General features: G+C 39.3%; 1 protein-coding gene across 1 annotated transcript; it reads left to right on the forward strand.

The window, feature by feature from the left end:
* Window positions 1-797: 797 nt before the first annotated feature.
* Window positions 798-5,596, forward strand: LOC306960714 (lipopolysaccharide-induced tumor necrosis factor-alpha factor homolog). The gene is made up of 4 exons (XM_079553192.1): window positions 798-903; window positions 3,126-3,155; window positions 5,272-5,404; window positions 5,475-5,596. The coding sequence occupies exons 2-4, from the start codon at window positions 3,131-3,133 to the stop codon at window positions 5,581-5,583; spliced, it is 267 nt and encodes an 88-aa protein (XP_079409318.1). The 5' UTR covers window positions 798-903; window positions 3,126-3,130; the 3' UTR covers window positions 5,584-5,596.
* The last annotated feature ends 12,509 nt before the right edge of the window (window positions 5,597-18,105 follow it).

Genomic DNA, 18,105 nt, shown 5'->3' on the forward strand with positions numbered 1-18,105 from the left:
TAGACTGTGCGGTGTGTCGGGAAAAGGTTCAATTCCACCGGCACCGCCCAACCCAGAACTGTATGTGATTGTGCCTTATATTATAAGATTAATATATGTAGGCTGTGTCTGGTTGGATAGACATAAGACCATACTTCTAACGCCTTGGAGTGAAATGCTTTGAAAAGTGCAACGTCAAACTGATGAATCTGCCTTAAAGAGGCTAGATGCAAGTTAGCCATTTTATACTCACTACAGAGCTCATTCTACACATTAGAACACTGCTGGAACATGTAGTGGGAGGAAAAAACTTCATTTTAACATTTTTTAACTCCGTATAGTCCCTTTAAAGGTGCTCTATGCAACTTTTTAGGTGAACAAAAACACTTAATATTTGTGTGCATTTGACCTTTTAATGACTCGGTGGCGTTATGGGTGCAGCATGGCACCGTTGTTTTCCCTCACAGTGGCCTCTATGATGCTCCAGGATCAATTGTTTTCAGGGGTGTGTACCAGAAACGGGCCAGAAACCCCAAAACAATTGATTCTGGAGCGTCATAAAGGCCACTGTGAGGGAAAGCAAAGGTGCCATGCTGCACCCATAACACCACTGAGTTACTTAAAGGTCAAATACATGGAAATATAAAGCCTTTTTTTTCACTTACAAAGTAACATAGTGCACCTTTAAAGAAACATGCGAGCGGGTTTAAATTGGAAGGAAACAGAGCTGCTGCAGCTGTGTCAGGATTGTGGGCCTGACAGAGCCCTGTTGTTCTCCTCATGAGGTTTAGTGATGGGCCGATGTGACGCAAAGGCGCTGGTCGGGCGAGAGGAGACAAAACAGGGACAGAGGAGGGAGCAAAGCGAGGCTGGTGTGAGAGGACGACGACGCCGTACGTTTACAGCGCAGCACTTCACATCTCTGTAAGTACCTCAAGTATTTCAAAGTATTCCTAAGACGAGACGCTGCAGGCAAAACTCAAATCCTTCTCTCGACTGATTACGCTCAATCTGTTTTCCTCTTGAGATTTACATGGGAACTTATGTTTGTGTCACTCTGTGACTTCGACCTGTGGCTCTCCAACTTTCTCCTACGTTTCTACATTAGTTTGAGTCAGATTCAATGAATCCACTCCTGTGCAGTCACTGTTATACATGCGTTTTCTGTTGGCGACCAAATGAAGTCACAATGACCGTCTGTCCATCTGACTCCACTGAATTTCAGATTCAAAGTAAAAGCTTCTTGTGGAGGTTGTTTAAATACTTGTGACCTCCCTGTGACCTCTGTTGGTGAATCTAAAGCCACAGTAAACACGTTCTGATCACAAACATCTCCATGTTTCTGGTTGACCTGTTTTAGACTTGGTTTCATAACGTCCACTCGTCTCCTTTCACTGATCTGTTGGCGGGTCATAAGGGAGCCAGCGCCTGACACTGAAGCTACTCCAGCTGGGTTTACGCTAATCTCTCTCTCATCATATGAAGCAGACCTCACATCACAGCTCCTGGGATCAAACCCATCCATGGTGGAAGTTTGATAACAACAGAAACTGAACAGTTCTGTTTCTGTGGGTGTTGATGCAGCTGGTCAGGGTTAGGAAACGGTAACAGTATTGGAAGCAGATACCAGATAAAAAAAGCATTAAAAGACACTGTTGGGGAGAATACTTTGAAATTGTATTTAGTTACTGAATACTGAATTCTTGCCTTGAAACGTATTCCGTTACTTTGTCTAATCAGAGTACTGTATTCTGAATACTTTGAATACTTTCCCAATACTTTCACATTGATTGTCATTATATTTCTGTATAAATATGGTGTATAATTACAAAAATGTCGCTCTCTCTCTCTAAAGACATGAACATTGTTTATCACAATGGGGTTAATAACGTTTTTAGTTTGACCTGTGAGAGCCTAAGGCTTAAGGAAGAACACAAGGCAGCGTGACGCAAACGAGGACATGACTGTCAGCGATGCTCCATCAGAGCAGTCACCTCCTCTTGTAACTGTATCTAAATACTGCCAAAAGAAAGTGTGTATTGTATTTAGTTACTCCCCAACACTGTTAAAGGAAGTGACTTGTTTTGGCTCAAAATGATTGTTCTGGTTCTATATGACAAAATTTGTATTTTTGTATTGTTCAGGTATTGGTATCGTAAACCAAGTATCGTTAAAGCACTGGAATTGAATACAATGTAGCAGAGTGAACAGGTGGGGGTTCAGTACGCAGCCTTGGGGGACCCCCTTGTTCAATGTGATGGTTGTGGAGCAGTATTATTTTCATCGTCATTTTATACATTTTATATATATTTTGATATGTTTTTTAAATATTTCGTCATAATTTTAGTAATATTTGTTGCAGACTAAAATTAGACTAAAACTAAATTATCAGCCATTTATTAGACTAAAACTGTGGCTGTGTTTTTTCCTGGTTAAATAAAAGTTTGAATGAAAAATAAATCATCCAAACGTCCAAAGACAATTTGAAAGAGCGTCATATCATTTCGTTCCACTGCCAGAGGACCAGCTCTGTGCTTAGTTCATGTGGAGAACAAACAGGAAGCAGAAAACCACAAGTAAATATGATTGTAATAAATATTAAACATGCAAAGTTGACTTAGGTTAACTAAATGAATTATAGTCGACTAAAACAAGCCAAATATTTAAGATATTTATTTGAATAAATATTGACTAAAACTAAATCAAAATGTGTTGTCATAATTTACACTATTGTGTTGCTGCCGACACATATTGTGATCTACAGAAAAGTTTCAAATTGAAACTTCTAATTTGATTTGAAGCATTAAACAAAAACAATATGTCTAGGCAAAAAAAAAAAAAAAAAAAAAAAGATTCAATCATATCTTTATTTCCAAGTAAAAGCAGTGCCTGACTTTAAAGCTGGGGCAACTGACTTTCTGTTGTTGTAAAGTTCACGAGCAAGGACCACGCCTCAAATTGTTTGTCAATATAACAAAAATCAGGTTCTCCAGCTTTAAGTGAACTTTTGATTGTTGAAATGTTGGTATAACAATAATGAATCTACACCTTGATGTCATGGACAAACATGGTGTGGCCTTGGGCAACACACTTGACTGTTTTGATGCTTGACGTGTGACGACAGTGATCTGGATTTTCTGTTACAGGCAGAATGGCCGCCACACAGATGGTCGTGGGTGAGTCTGTTTTCTCTTGAGTGCGGTGACATTTCAGGTTTGAGGAATCAAATTTCAGTTCATATTTGAAACATGTGACACTTTAATTTTTAAGAAAAGATTTGTGAACAGAAAAAGTTGTACAAGAATCACATTGAGAACATGTTTATAAAGCTTTATTATACGGCTCTTCACAACGTAAGTAGAACGCTCCAATGATTTGAATGGGATTTCCCAACGTTCTACCAGTCATTATTTTCTGATAAAGGACCTCTGAAAAAAATAATGACCGCTGCCAATGGCAACGGAGTTCGTGCTTTCATATCACTCCGCGCGTACGTAGTAGCGACACTATCTGTCCCCGTCACTGCGAGAGAAGTTGGGGGAATTGCTCGTGAAGTTAGCGTGAGTCTGACTTTCAATTTACCCAGAGATTCACCACCATTCCTCCTCTCCAACTGTGCCTTCAACACTAGGCTAGCTACTAGCCTTGCTGCTTCTAGCCTAGCAAAACGTTGCCGAGCAACGCGCAAACTTTTGGGAACTATTTGTCGCGGAAGTCATTAAATAAACCTTTCGACCTTCATAAAAGTGTACAAAGTTTATGTTGTGTGTGTTCAGTTGGCAAATGGCCGTATAATAAGTGGGATAATGTATAGAACACTGGTCAGGGCGAACCAAGACCCCTCCGCTTCGCGTCGGGGTCCGGTTCGCCCTGTCGGTGATTATTTTCCCAATAATGACCAGCGTTCTATACATTATCCCTTACTTATACCATGGTCTGGGTGAATACTGGATTCTGATTGGCTGGTGCATTATTTTGGTATAACCGCACACGTAGTCCGGTAGTTAAATCACTGGGATATCCCTCCGCTGTGGGCATCGCCATAGCAACGCATGACACAGCTGAATCAGATAAAGGCGTAATTAGTGACTGACAGGAACGTATGAGATGGATTTTGTGTTAATTTCAACGTTTTTGGCCAAAACAAAACGTTTGATAAATGTTTGTAGAGGAGAGTGAGCAGCTAGAGCAGCTACTGTTAATAAAATACGAACTTTACATTTCTATTGAAAACGGTTAAGGCTCTATTCATCATTTTCAGGCGTACATAAAATGATCCTGCATTTAAACATATTTGTCTGGATTAGTAAAGTCAATCATAAAAGTTTCAGTTGGGGGGGCCCAGGTGTGAGCGACTCCACCACAGCTGTTTCCATAAACAGTTGAGCTTGTTGAGCTAGCTAGCTAGCTTCAGGTTAAACAGCGTAAACGTGAAATAACTCCTGCCCACGAGTGCCGCACATCGGTGTTTACTTCCACGGAAAAGTGCCGGGTTAGTCCTGTTGTGTTGTGATTCTGTGCTGATGTTGTGTCATTGAGCCTGACTGAGATCCTCGTAATAACTGCGGAGAATGGCTCTGAGACGAGCCTTCAGTGACCGGCTAATAACCCACAGAAAATTAGTCAATGTAAAAAACATTTATTATAAATGTTACGTTTGTGGGACCCTGGTATAAGCGGATTAAACAACTCGGAGCCGCATTAGACGGTTATAATGCACTCCACTGTGCGTCGTGGTGTTCTTGACTCCGCGTCGTGCATTATAACCGTCTAATGCACGGCTCCTCGTTGTTTAATCCTTACTTAAACTACAGCAAGGCTAGCCCTAGGAATAGGTGACCCAGGCGGGGCACATTGATGATTTTCTGACATAACTTTGGAGCAGAAAGTGACAGAGACTTGAGTTCTTTTGTGTAGGAAACTAAAGTTTTCAAATGACCCCTCCCTGGTCCTTCTACCCCTCCAGGAGCCGAGGAACATCTCCATGAAAATGTGTAAATTCACTTCAGAAGTAAAGGTTCCTCCTCCAATACCTGTTGTGCACGTTTCATGAAGCACATGCTCTATTTTTTATTTTAATGAATTGAATGTAACAATGGATATGGAAAATAGTTTTATTTTATTTTATTATGATTATCAAAGTGTGGGAAAAACACGAACTTCAGAATGCTGTTTGGGTCAAGAAATGCAGAAATATTCATAAAAAATATTAAATATATTTTTTTACGAAAAAGTTGAATCTTGCCCGGGGGCTGAGCAGCAGGACTAAGTCATTCCTGTGTGTGTGTGCAGTTCCCACAGCGCCCCCCTCTGACGGCCCGGTGCAGCTGCTGTGTCCGCGCTGTCAGCAGGTGGTCCTGTCTAAAGTGGACTACAGGGCGGGGCTGCTCACCTACCTGTTCTGTGGAGGCCTCTTCTTCTGCGGGTCAGACATCAGACATCGTTCTGCTGTAGCAGCGTGTGTGCAGAAAGTGATCCAATATTATGTCTTGCAGATGTGTCCTCGGCTGCTGCCTGATCCCCTTCTGCGTCAACCGCCTGAAGAACGCCAAACACTCCTGCCCCACCTGCAAAACCCCACTGGGGGTCTATAAGCGCCTCTGACCACCTGCAGGAGCAACTCCAAGCATTTAACCACAGGACGGACACTCTGGTCAAGCTCTGTCCAGGGTCTATTAAAAGGTTTATCAGTTTATAAAAGTTGATCAATGATCATTTATAGGATTCTCCATCATGGACGTGTTGAAAGGATGGTTTTGTTGATCTCCACAAAAACAGAAAACCTAGCGTTCAGCTCAGAGGCCACATCTACATGAAAATTACTATTCAAAAAGTAAAATGTCAACATTGTGGATGTCAGTCCTTAATCATTCACATGTTTGATGTTTATAAGGCAGTGTTCTGTTGAGTGTAAGTCTTTTATTTCTTCTGTGGAGAGGAACAGAAAAGAGCTGCCAACTGTGTTCAAACTTTTTTTTTACATTATTTGACATGACTAAAGAACCGAAGCACATTTTAACAGCAACGTTTATTCAAATGTAACCATAAAACCTCTTCTTTTCAGCAGCTGGAACATGCCTCATGTACTTGTCATAATTAATAACACAATAGACAGGCTTATATGTCTGATGTCTGAGATAAAGCTCCTGCGTTAAAGGCACACTGCGTAACATTGTCACATCCTACTGCTGCCAAAACAAAACCGGTCCTAATGAGCAGCTCCACACAGAAAATTAAAAGTTAGTAAAGGAGTGTCATGAATTAATGGATTTGGATGAGGACAAAACCAAATCTTATATTTGTCTGCCTTTAGTCACATCTCCATGGAGACGAGCTGGAGATGTCCCGCCCCCAGTAAAGTCATCTGAGCCACTAACAGAGAACACACAATTGTTGCTTGTTATTTTTTTTTATTTTTCAGCGATAAAAAATATCTGTAATAAAATAAATGCTTGTATTTCATTCTATGTATTGGGTGAAATGTTGCGCGGTGTGGCTTTAAGTTCATGTAGGACTTGCCGAATCTCTCTTGTGTTAAATAAATGATGAAATTTGTATCATATTTCACTGTGAGAAGCACTTTTAAATTGGAAAATGGTTGAATACAAGAAATGTTTACCTCAAAGTAGTTGAAATGTTTGTTCTATTGATTGGGTGAAAATGACAGAGTGTGGCTTTATTATTAGTGTAATGTCTTTAAACAAGATCAGTACTAGTATGAGTACTTACTAGTATTAGTATTAGTATTAGTAAAGGTAAATTAGTAAATGTGACTTTGATTGCTATGATTGTTATGAACATGGATATCAGAATGGTGGTAACATATAGATGCTTAAAAGTAAAGGTAATTTGAGTGCTGAAATAGACTGCACAGACACTATACACAGACATGACATGAGTTTCTGATGGAATATCACAAATTTAAGGCTATTATGTTAGGCAGGAATGGGAAACAATGTTCATTGTCCACTGACTCTAAATATATATACAGGTGCTCGTTATATAACTAGAATATCATGAAAAAGTTCATTTATTTCTGTATTTCAACTTACACGGTAGCACAGCGGTTAGCGCTCGTGCTTCACAGCTAGAAGGTCCGGGTTCGATTCCCACCAGGGACGGGGCCTTTCTGTGTGGAGTTTGCATGTTCTCCCCGTGCCTGCATAGGTTTCCTCCGGGTACTCCGGTTTCCCCTACCACTAAAAACATGTACAATAGGTGAAGATGAATGTGAGTGTGTTTGTGAGTGCGCATGGGGGACGACGGATGGAAATTAGCCCAAGGCTACAATCCGGTGTGGCTTGTTTACATGCATGGGACCCATGTACGTTCATTAACATGCACTGTCCCGACCCAATAAACCAATGAAAATGAATTAAACTAATATATGATATAGACTCATTACATGTAAAGTGAGATGAGAAATTCTTGTGAGCCATAATAATAAAAATGATAACAAATAAAGGCTGCATATCTCACTTTGCGTGTTATATCATATGAGTTTCACTGGTTAAAGAACTAAACCCAAAATCAACTTTTTTTTGTAGTTAAGTTGTATACATCTTATATGGGTATCTTATAGTGTTCTCTACATGTATCTGTCACTATTTTGTCACTTTAGTGCATATTTGTTGAAATCCTGTCTTTGTGTCCAAAACCGTCTGTGTGGCGCCATCTGCACGTTATCGAGGGCACTACATGCTTTATTTATTTTTATTTTTTTATAGTGCCAGGGATATATTACATTTTACCAGAGGAAGATCTGTCATTAAAAGACAAACAACAACACTCATAACAAAAATATTAAGAGGAGCCAGGAGTAATATTGTACTTTTCTAGGATATACATTGTTTTACCTGCTTTTTTATTTTGTATTGAATTAATAGTAGAAATATAGAGGTTCAAGTCCGCAGGGAAAGTATAAAAGTTTTTTTTTTTGTCAGCCCATTTCATTTTATGTAGGTGATACTTTCCAATTAAAATATAAAGCTGAATAACAAATTTCACATCTTTATCCAGTTTTTGATCAAAGTAGATACATACATATTTGGCATTTAAAATAATTAATTGTCCAATTTTACGGGAGAGGTAGTTTTGTACATCAATCCAAAAATATTTTACAGTACATGCATTCAAAAAACAAGTGAATAATTGTCTCCTTGTGTAGTCCACAGAAAACGCACGAAAAGTCAATATTCAGTTTAAACAGTTCCAGAACATGTTTTGCAGGGTATAGAAGAATCTTGAAAGACACTTCCTTTATCTTGTTGGTTAGGCAGAACGTATTTGTGACATTCCATGCTTTCTTCCAATTGACACTGCCATATAGAGACACCCAGACATGTTGAGATGGAGGAGTAGTGTTTCCAACAATAATATTCCGTATGTCCTTGTTGCTGCATCTTTTGTTGAGAATGTCTATATCTCCCAGAAAAATACCATCTCTCCATTGTCCTATGTTGGTATTACAAGTAGTGTCTTTGGAGCAGTCTTTGAGAAGTATTTTGTGTAGATTGGTCCAAAACACCACACGGGACATCTCACAAACATCTCAAGGCAAACCCGCATTATGCTTGGGGTTTATAGTTTCTATTCCTGGTTACCAAACTTTTCTTCTCTTTTTTTCCGCCCAGAACACTGTCTCTAACACCTGTTGCAATGTATGTATGTTTGCAAAGCCCACACATCCCTGTGCATTGTTTCTAGTGCAATTTAAGACAAGTTATTTTATGTCACCATGCTTTTTTCATAACTTAGCAATGAAACAAAAAGAAAAAGAAAATCACTAGGATCGCATTTTGAAAATATTAAAAGTCTGAATTACCTTATCAAGTACACCATATTACTTTAAATATTTGCTGTCAAATCATCATGATTGACTGGGTTTCAGGTGGCATCACAGCGGTTTGAAGGCCTATACTATTATATAGAGGAAACAATTTTTGTTTTTGAGGACATTTTGGGTCGTGTACAGAGAGATCATAGACCAAGTGACTGATAATATCATTTTTTCGAATTCATACATTTTCTCTTTAGCTACGACTTGTGAAAGTGTAATGCTGTTAATAGAAAAAACAGCTCCTGCCCCCGCTGGGTCCGGTGACATCATCACATTCTGAACACACCATCAAGACTTTTAGCATTGTGTACCATTTTTCTGTGCTGAACATAAACATATAATACAACACAACCTTAAAGGTCCTATATCATGCAAAATCGACTTTTTAGAGCTTTTAGCCATGTTGTTATGCTATTTCCTCATAAAAAACACCCCGTGATTCAGTGACTATCACCAAAATGGTGTTTTTCTGTGACTGTCTCTGATGGATGTTTGGTGAACCTTCGCCTGAATCAAAGTGGATTAACTTTTATAACCAACGCGAGTCCCACAATGTAAACAGCGATGGAGCAGAGGGTCAGTCAGACCAAACGCGTGTTAGCTTGTGTGTTAGCATATTAGCATGTGTGTTAGCCATTTATGAAGCTGTGTTGCAGATGACAACTCCTTATAACTGCATCGTGAAGCAATTTCACTTATTGTTGTTTATTTATATTACGGTAAAGTTGTATGCGCGGAGAGAGGGGGCGGAGTTAACTGAATCGAAGCGTTGTGTCTTCCGGGTTTGAAAAATACCTCCAGAAAATATATATTATATATATTTATCACAAAAATGAGTGCTCCATAATGGTAGAGGTACAATATATCATATACATGCCTATACTTAACTTTGGAATGGCTAAAATTGCATGATATAGGTCCTTTAAGGAACATCATTTTTTTGTTTACTAAATTTTTGTCTTTATTCTTCAGAATTGAACATGGATATCAACAAAACATCACATCCAAAATATATAATGTAAAATATTATAAAACATCTTTGTAATCATCTTTTACTTTGTAAATATCTTAAAACAACATAGCCACTGCAACGATAAAGAAAAGGTCACAAGGGTTAAACAAACTATATTGAACTTTCAATGCATCTAGTAAGTTTGCCAACTGAACTCAGTGAAGTCCCTAATGAAGGAGATCACGTGGGGATTCATGTATGAGGTCTTCCGCTTCACCACACTCCCAGTCTTCCGGCTCATCTGCTCCTTTGCTCGGCACTTGGTGGAGTCAGGATTAATCCTGACAAAAAACCTATGAACATGAATATAGGAGTTAAGAGGTGGGACAATTACAATAATATTTACGTTCCCCATCCAGCTATGCATTGCATCCCCTCACTTTTTCCCAAATGTTTGTAATGTACAAAGGAATATAGTGTGTACATTAGATATGCACGGGTCGACCCGAAACCCGCAGTCAACCCGCGGGGCCCGCGGATTCGGTCGGGTACCTCAAAATTACAGTAAACTTCAGGTGCAGGTGGGTTGGGTTACAAAGCACCCTTTTTTTGTCCTTATATTGTTGGCTTACAACATACAATGCATTCTTATCCATAAATGCCACAAAAGTCGACTGTGTTTAGTTGAATGTTTAGTTTTATGGGGTAAACGTGTCATAGCATGTGAAGTTGAGATGTCACCTGACCGATCGCTTCTGTATGACTTTGATCACCGCTACAAATGCGTCACAATAGCCGTGCCCAAACACATAATGACACGCACATGTGATGAAAGTAATGCATCAACAAGAAGCAAGGTGAAACTAAAATCAAAGACACAGCATCTTACTGACCTGTGGAGGGCAACTTCTTAGCGTCAGGTAAAGCTGCTCCACTTTAGTCCAAACTCCGTTTACTAAAGACTCGTCCATGACGTGGTTGAAGTAAAGTCTCATGATAGTTTCTGCTTCTCGTTTCCTGATAAGTCCATTCGCGATTTCAAAGTTCCTCAGCGGTGCAGTAAGTAGCAAAACAAAGCATCAAGTGCTAATTCTCCTGTAACTCGGCGTCACATGACGCGCTCGCGTTTGAGTGATATCCAGCTGCAGCGTGACTCATGTAGCAGTTTTTTAATGTGTGCGGGTCGGGTCGGCAAACTGAGAGGCTTTTCTCTGGGTTGGGTGGGTTGGGTTTAAATTACAGCGGGTCGGGTTGGTGCGGGTCAGAAAAAAAGCCGACCCGCGCATCTTTAATGTACATGCCCTTTGCCCCTTCTGTTCTCTAACAAAGCACTAAAATTTTATTTTTAACCCCTTAACGCCTATTGGTGCAAATCGACAACATACCTCTTCTTGCCAGACTGTGGCTAAAATAACGCATGTTTTCCCTTGATACCTGTTTGCGCACATCCATGCCGTACCTAGGAACGTTTTGCAAGCACTAGTTTCTCGTAGGACTGGTCAGAGAAGGAAGCACAAGCGGGTCATGGTAGCTATTTAGCGGAAATAGCATTTCTGCAAATCGAGGCAGCAACTTTGATGAAATCATCAAATGTAAATTGAGTTGTGCTAAAATAAAATGATGTAGCAGCTCCCTGTTTCCATCTTTAGATTATTGATTGGAATGAACTTCGTGTACGTTGTAAATCGGCAACATCAGGCCATACAGGAAAACTGCAGTAGCTCCATCTGGTGGCCACATTGACCGCATTTCAGTAGTATTTAGATTTATTACAGCGCTAAAACGTTTTTTTAGAACATGCCATTTTAGTGAAATTCGATAATCATTGTAACAATAACATACAATCTAAAAAATAAAAGTTATCCCTTTTTTTACACAGAACAAAATGAGACCGTTGGTGTTGTATGTAAAGCATGCACAAGGTGGACCTACTGGACCACAAACAAGAGCTCCACGTCCGAAACTAATGTGCAATTATAATATAATTTGCAAATAAGTAATGGTAAATTGAGGTATCTGATGTACAATGCAAACCTCAGGAAAGGGAGCAAAAGTCTGATAATTAGCCATAAAAATTGTAGATATTTTAAAGATAAATTGTCTGCACCTTTATGAAGTGCTTTTTTCTCCTCCCTACATCAGGTGATGAAAGCAGCAGCAGCAGGGAAGGCACTGATGACAGGAACAGCAGTAATGAAGATGTTACTGAAAATCATGATGCCCTTCCTGTTACCAGTGCTGCTGCTGCAGGACGGCGTCAGCTGCTCAAAATCAACACTTTGCAAGAATTTAGTGAAAAGCGTTAGCTCTGTTTACTGTTCTAATATCCTATCCTGAATACACAAGTGTTCAGTGTATACAGTGCATTTACATTTGTAATCATTCAGAACAAATAAATGTTGTAATTTTAGTACATTTACAACTTTTGCCTGTTGTTGTCAATTTACAACATACCTAAAACTATATCTGTACTATGTGCCACAGATAAATTAACTATCTCCACTTAATTTAGCATCAGCTTGAAGGCAAAAAAAACTGATTTTTTTTTAAATATAATTGGAAATACATTCAGGCGTTAAGGGGATATACGCAAAACTAATAACATTTTAAAGAATGGTGATTTTGAACAGTCTTCCAACTGTCAGTTGGCTTTTACATTTTAATCCATCTATTCAACAACATCAATAATAAATATAGTAGTGAGAGTCATGAATGTGCACCCTAAATTCGAAAATGAATGTTTGACCGGATGGTGGAACTGCAGCAAAGGTCACATCAACAAACACATTCTGATCTCTAACAATGTCAGGGAATTTGACAAGATTTGGATGAAAACCTTCCAAGATCAATTTATTCTATAGAGAAAGAAGTTGTGAGTACTCGCTAGATCACCTCAGTAGTCAAGGAAAACAGGTGCTCATCAAGATCTGAGGGCCAAGATATATTTAATAAGATAAGATCGAGGAACTCCGTATTTCTTTCGCAAACACGTTTCAACTCTACTGAGTCTTCTTCAGGGCACATCGCACTCAGTAGAGTCGAAACGCGTTTGAGTTTGAAATAAATTTACAAAAGGAATACGGACTGTCTCGATACGGTCTTTTATTGAAATAGATTTATTCTAATTTAAAACTGTGCCGGATGTTGAGGTCAGGTCAAGATTCATTAGGATTTGATAATTAAGGGATTAAGTGTGTATTACACAAAGTGTTTGATGCACACACTTGCTGGAGAATATAATTTTCTGGAAGCGAGTATCAAATAAAATATCCCTGGAATCAGGTTGGCCCCACGTGTGGAATGTGTATGTAATATTTGAGGCAGGAGCGTTAAAGGAATAGGCCACCGTTTTTACATGCTGAGATATGTTCTTACCTTAGCTTTGACGAGTTCTTTAGGACCTGTCTGATCTTCACCCGTGCCTTCAGTCACGTAAACACAGCGCAGACGGCGTTAGCATTTAGCCTCTCCCTCTCTCCTCTATACCTTTTCATTTACAAAGAATATCAAGAAGAAGGTGAACCATGTATGCAGCAGATGAATTGGGACGTTGCTATTGTGTTTCAAATATAAAAGAAATACTCAAAAAACATTGGTATGTGTATTTCAGGCAGAGCACCAACAGGCACCAACATTTGCGCCCAAAAAAGCACTAACATAAAATGACATGCCACAACCCAACCGTGAATTGATTTTGATATACATAATGTAAAATAATGAATATTCCTTACAAATTATTCTTGAATATGCATTTAATAGTCCTTGAAAGTTGAAATCATAATAAAAACAATCAAATAACAGTAATTTTAACAGACTCAGAGGTAGTGTTTCTATTCCCCTTATTCCGCCCCACCCACTTTTGCCTCTTTTTGCTTTGTCTCGGCCCTTCCGGTAGAATGCAAAGCCCGTTCATTGAAATGGAGAACAAGGGTAAATGTTCGCCGCGCAAATCTGATTTGTGTAAAATGTCCAATGTTCATTTGCACCAACAAGTCAACACTGCACCGTTTCTCTGCGCGGCCTAAAAATGTCTTTGTTTTCGTGTAGTAACTGATTTTATCTTGCCCATGTTAATTGATAGGAGAAAGGGGTGGACACAGTTCATGGCGGCGCCCACGCAAACTTCCAGAATAAGGTGAATACTTTTTCAAGAGATAGAAATATGTTTTCATGGAAAGGCTATTGCCAAACACTACAAAGAAGCAAATTGTGGTTCACCTTCTTTCTTTGGAAATGAAAAGGTTACTTCTCTTCGACAAGAGGGGGCAATATCCTTAAGAAGTTGTCTCAAAAATAAATGTTTTGGTTCTATTCCCTGAATACTATGGCGCTTCATAGACTGAATAATGATTTAAATTTAAAATATTTTTTGGGTTGATGATCCAGGTGCTTATGAAAAGTGCACTAAAAGATGATTGGTTTACCTGTAGGTGGGTCTCTGGTCCACCTGGTAGACACCAAGGCTGTATAAGTCAAGAGTAATTATCCTGACTGCAAACGCTCTGAGGAAGGCTTATGCTAATACGTGTTAGCGTTTACTTAATGTTGTAGACAAAACAGCAATGTGAGTATTTCTTTCTGGATAGTCATTTGCAAAATATATTGATGTGATTATTGATTTTTTTCTCATTCAATAAATGATTTTCTTCACATGAATGACTGTAAAAACAGGACAGGGACAATGCTTAGCTTCCAAGCAGTGCATAAAACTGATAAAAGGAGCAGGAAATGGGTTAGTACTAGTAGTAGTAGTAGTAGTAGTATTTTCTAAATTCTCTGTAAAGCACTTTGTGATACCTTTCGGTATGAAAAGCGCTTTATAAATAAAGTTTGATTTGATTTGAGTAATAGTAGTTGAAATAGTTAAGATCTGTCTGGTGTGAAAACTGTGTCACATTTTTGAGTCACGTGGTTGCGGGCAGGTGAACATGGCGTCTTAGTTTGAGTCGTGAAATAACTAGCCTGCAAAAATAGTGTAACAGAAACCGAGTTAGTCCATTTAAAACTTGGTGAAAGCAGCGTGTTACACCTGGTCTCTGAATGTCCCAAACCCGGAGAGCAAAGAGGAAGGAGAACGCGCAAAAAATGGAGATGAATGCCACGGATGTGCGCGAGGTGGATGCCTACACACCTGCGGTTGATGACAATACCCCATTGTGGGCAAAATGCCTGATCACCACATTCAACAACAACCAGCTCGCCTTGAATACAAAACTGGAAGAAATCAACGCGACTGTTCAGTCCATATCGAAGGAATTTAAAGAAGTGAACGAGCGCGTCACGAGCGCAGAGAAGCGCATAAGCGATCTGGAAGACGACGTGGAAAAGGAGAAACTTAGCGCACAAGCCCTGCATAAGCAAGTGACAGCTCTTGCCTTGAAAGTTGACAATCTGGAGGCACGTAGCAGACGAAACAACATCAGAATAATGGGGCTCAAAGAAGGTACGGAATCGGAAAATCTGATGGGTCTATTGGATCGCATTTTTTGTTATATCCTAGACCTGGATATCAGCGTCACGCCCCCCGAAGTGGACCGAGCCCACAGAGCTCTCCGTCCCCGTCCGAACCCTGCAGATCCCCCGCGCACCATCATAGTACGTCTTTTGAGATGGCGAGAAAAACAAGACCTGTTGACGGCAGCAAAGAAGAAAGGCACACTCATCTGGGAGGGTCAACCCTTCTTTATTCGCCAGGATCTGACAGCGGAGGTACGGAGGCAACGGGCTGGATACAACGAAATCATCGAGGAGCTGAAGAAATTGGGAATAAGAGTTGGGGTACTTTACCCTTCTCGCCTGATCGTCACCATTGACGGGAAGCAGTTGACATATGATTCTCCTAAAGAGGCAAGACGAGAGCTCCCCGAACGGCTGCCGAGGTTTCGAGCGGCTATCCTGGGAGAAGCCACCTGACGCGCATCGGTAAGAAGACGCACAGACAACTGGCACCCGCTGCATGGTTAAGCGAACTCTAAAGTGAACTGGCTGCTAAATGTGTTTTTGGTTTTGGTTTTTTGAGTGTGTGTCTAAACACTCTTTAGTCAAGTCTTTAAAGCTATTTAACACAGGCTAGATCAATGGATAGATCTTGGCCTTCCTGAAAAAAAAGAAGAAAATGTCAGAAAAATTGAACGTAAAACAAAAATAGCAATTTAAGTTTAACATATGCGTAGTCGCTGTGCTATTTTCGTTGAATGTGATAGAGAGAAAATAAGAATATTAAGAAAAATAATAATAAAGAAAAATAAAGAACCAATAAAAGCAGTCAGTCATCTTTATCACAAGGACTAAAGACCTAATGCAGGCTAGTTTAAGTTCACATGGCGCCTACACACATCACCACGGACCGAGGATGAAACTATTCATCTTCTTTGCAACTATATGTAATCTACTAAGTTGTGGATTTATTTTGTGTTTTCTGTGTCCCTTTTGTGTTCTCCTTTCCCCTAATGGTACAGTATACACAGTATCAAGCAAGGTTGCTTGTGAATTATGAATAAAAATATTAAAATTATTACATGGAATGTAAACGGTGTCCAAAACCCAAACAAGCGCTCTAATATCCTCGCCCATCTTAAGATGCTTGAATGTGACATAGCTATGTTGCAAGAAACACACCTCTCCAAAGAAGAGTCATTGAAGTTAAAGCAACGCTGGGTAGGTCAGATATTTTACTCCCCAGGAGCGGGTGCATCCAAAGGAGTGTGTACCCTAATTTCCAAAAAGATACAATTTAAAGCCATGGATGTTAATAGAGATAATGATGGAAGATGGCTTATTGTGAGTGGAGAACTTCTAAACCAAAAAACAACATTTGTAAACGTATATGCCCCAAACTCTTCACAAGCAAGTTTTCTATCTTCATTAAATGTCACTTTAGCAAGGTATACAAGCACCTCACTTATCATGGGCGGAGACTTCAATGTAGTTAGTAATGCGGCACTAGACCGCTCAAGTTATCCACTTCCAGCAGACAAAGCAGCGTCAAAGGCGTTTCAGGAATTATTAGAGACCCATGGGCTAGTGGATACTTGGCGAATAAAAAACCCGGGTAATAGACAATACTCATTTTATTCTAAAATGCATAACTCTTATTCTAGAATAGACTATATTTTGGTTGCAAATGCCTTAGTGGAATATATCAATACTGTGACTATACACAATATTCTAATCTCCGATCATGCCCCTGTCGCATTAACTTACCATCCAACCTCTCCTAATATAAATTTTAAGCGTTGGAGCTTCAATAATTATTTACTAAAGGATAGCAAATTTACAAAATTAATAACACAAAATATAAAGCAGTTTATAGAAGATAATATGACCCCAGGTATCTCAATTCAAATGATCTGGGAGGCTTTTAAAGCAACATGTCGAGGTTGGATGATAAGTTATGCTTCGTACAAAAATAAGGAACGTAAAAAAAACAAAGAGGAAAGATTCAAGAAACTGAAAGAATTGGAAATAAAACATATGGCAGACCCCGCCAATGATGAAATAAAACAAAAACTGTTTTCAACAAGAGCAGAAATTCAAACATCGTTGCATGAAGAATTTGCTTTTATGCAATATAAACTGAAAAAAGAATATTATGAAAGTGGCGAGAAAGCCGGGAGAATGTTGGCATTTCAGCTAAGGAAAGCAGAACAAAATAGAACAATACCAGCTATAAGGGATAAAGAAGGCAATATTGTGACAGAACACAAAGCAATTAACCATATCTTTAGGGATTATTACTCAACACTTTATGGATCAGAATGTAATGTAGAAAAAAAGCAAATGGAATTGCTCTTTAAGAACATCCAATTACCAACTTTAGACCAGGAAGCAAAATGCAAAATTGACGCCCCCATCTTAGTAGGTGAAGTGCTCAATACAGTTAAAATGCTCTCTAATGGAAAAGCTCCTGGGGACTTCTAACTTCTAACTACTTTGTATAATGATATAATTCTAAATCAGTCAATGCACAAAACCCTGCACAAAACCCTTGTGCATCAGTTAAAACAAACAATATAGTCTCCACACCCTTTCAGCTCTTTCGTTCCACAAGACAAGGATGTCCGCTGTCCCCAATTTTATTCACCCTTGCCTTAGAACCTTTAGCATGTATGATTCGAATGGATAAAGAGATAAGAGGAATAACAGTGGGAAATCATGACTTTAAATTGAACATGTACGCAGATGATATTTTAATGACACTTGCAAAACCGGAGCAATCTATTCCCAAAATGCTCCAAACCATTGACTCATTTGGAAAACTGTCAGGTTACAAGATTAATTGGAAAAAGAGTGAAGCAATACCCCTTAATTATTATACATTTAGAAAAGACTTGGG

The sequence above is a fragment of the Gobius niger genome, assembly GCF_951799975.1.
Source record: "Gobius niger genome assembly, chromosome: 3".
Classification (NCBI taxonomy): domain Eukaryota; kingdom Metazoa; phylum Chordata; class Actinopteri; order Gobiiformes; family Gobiidae; genus Gobius; species Gobius niger.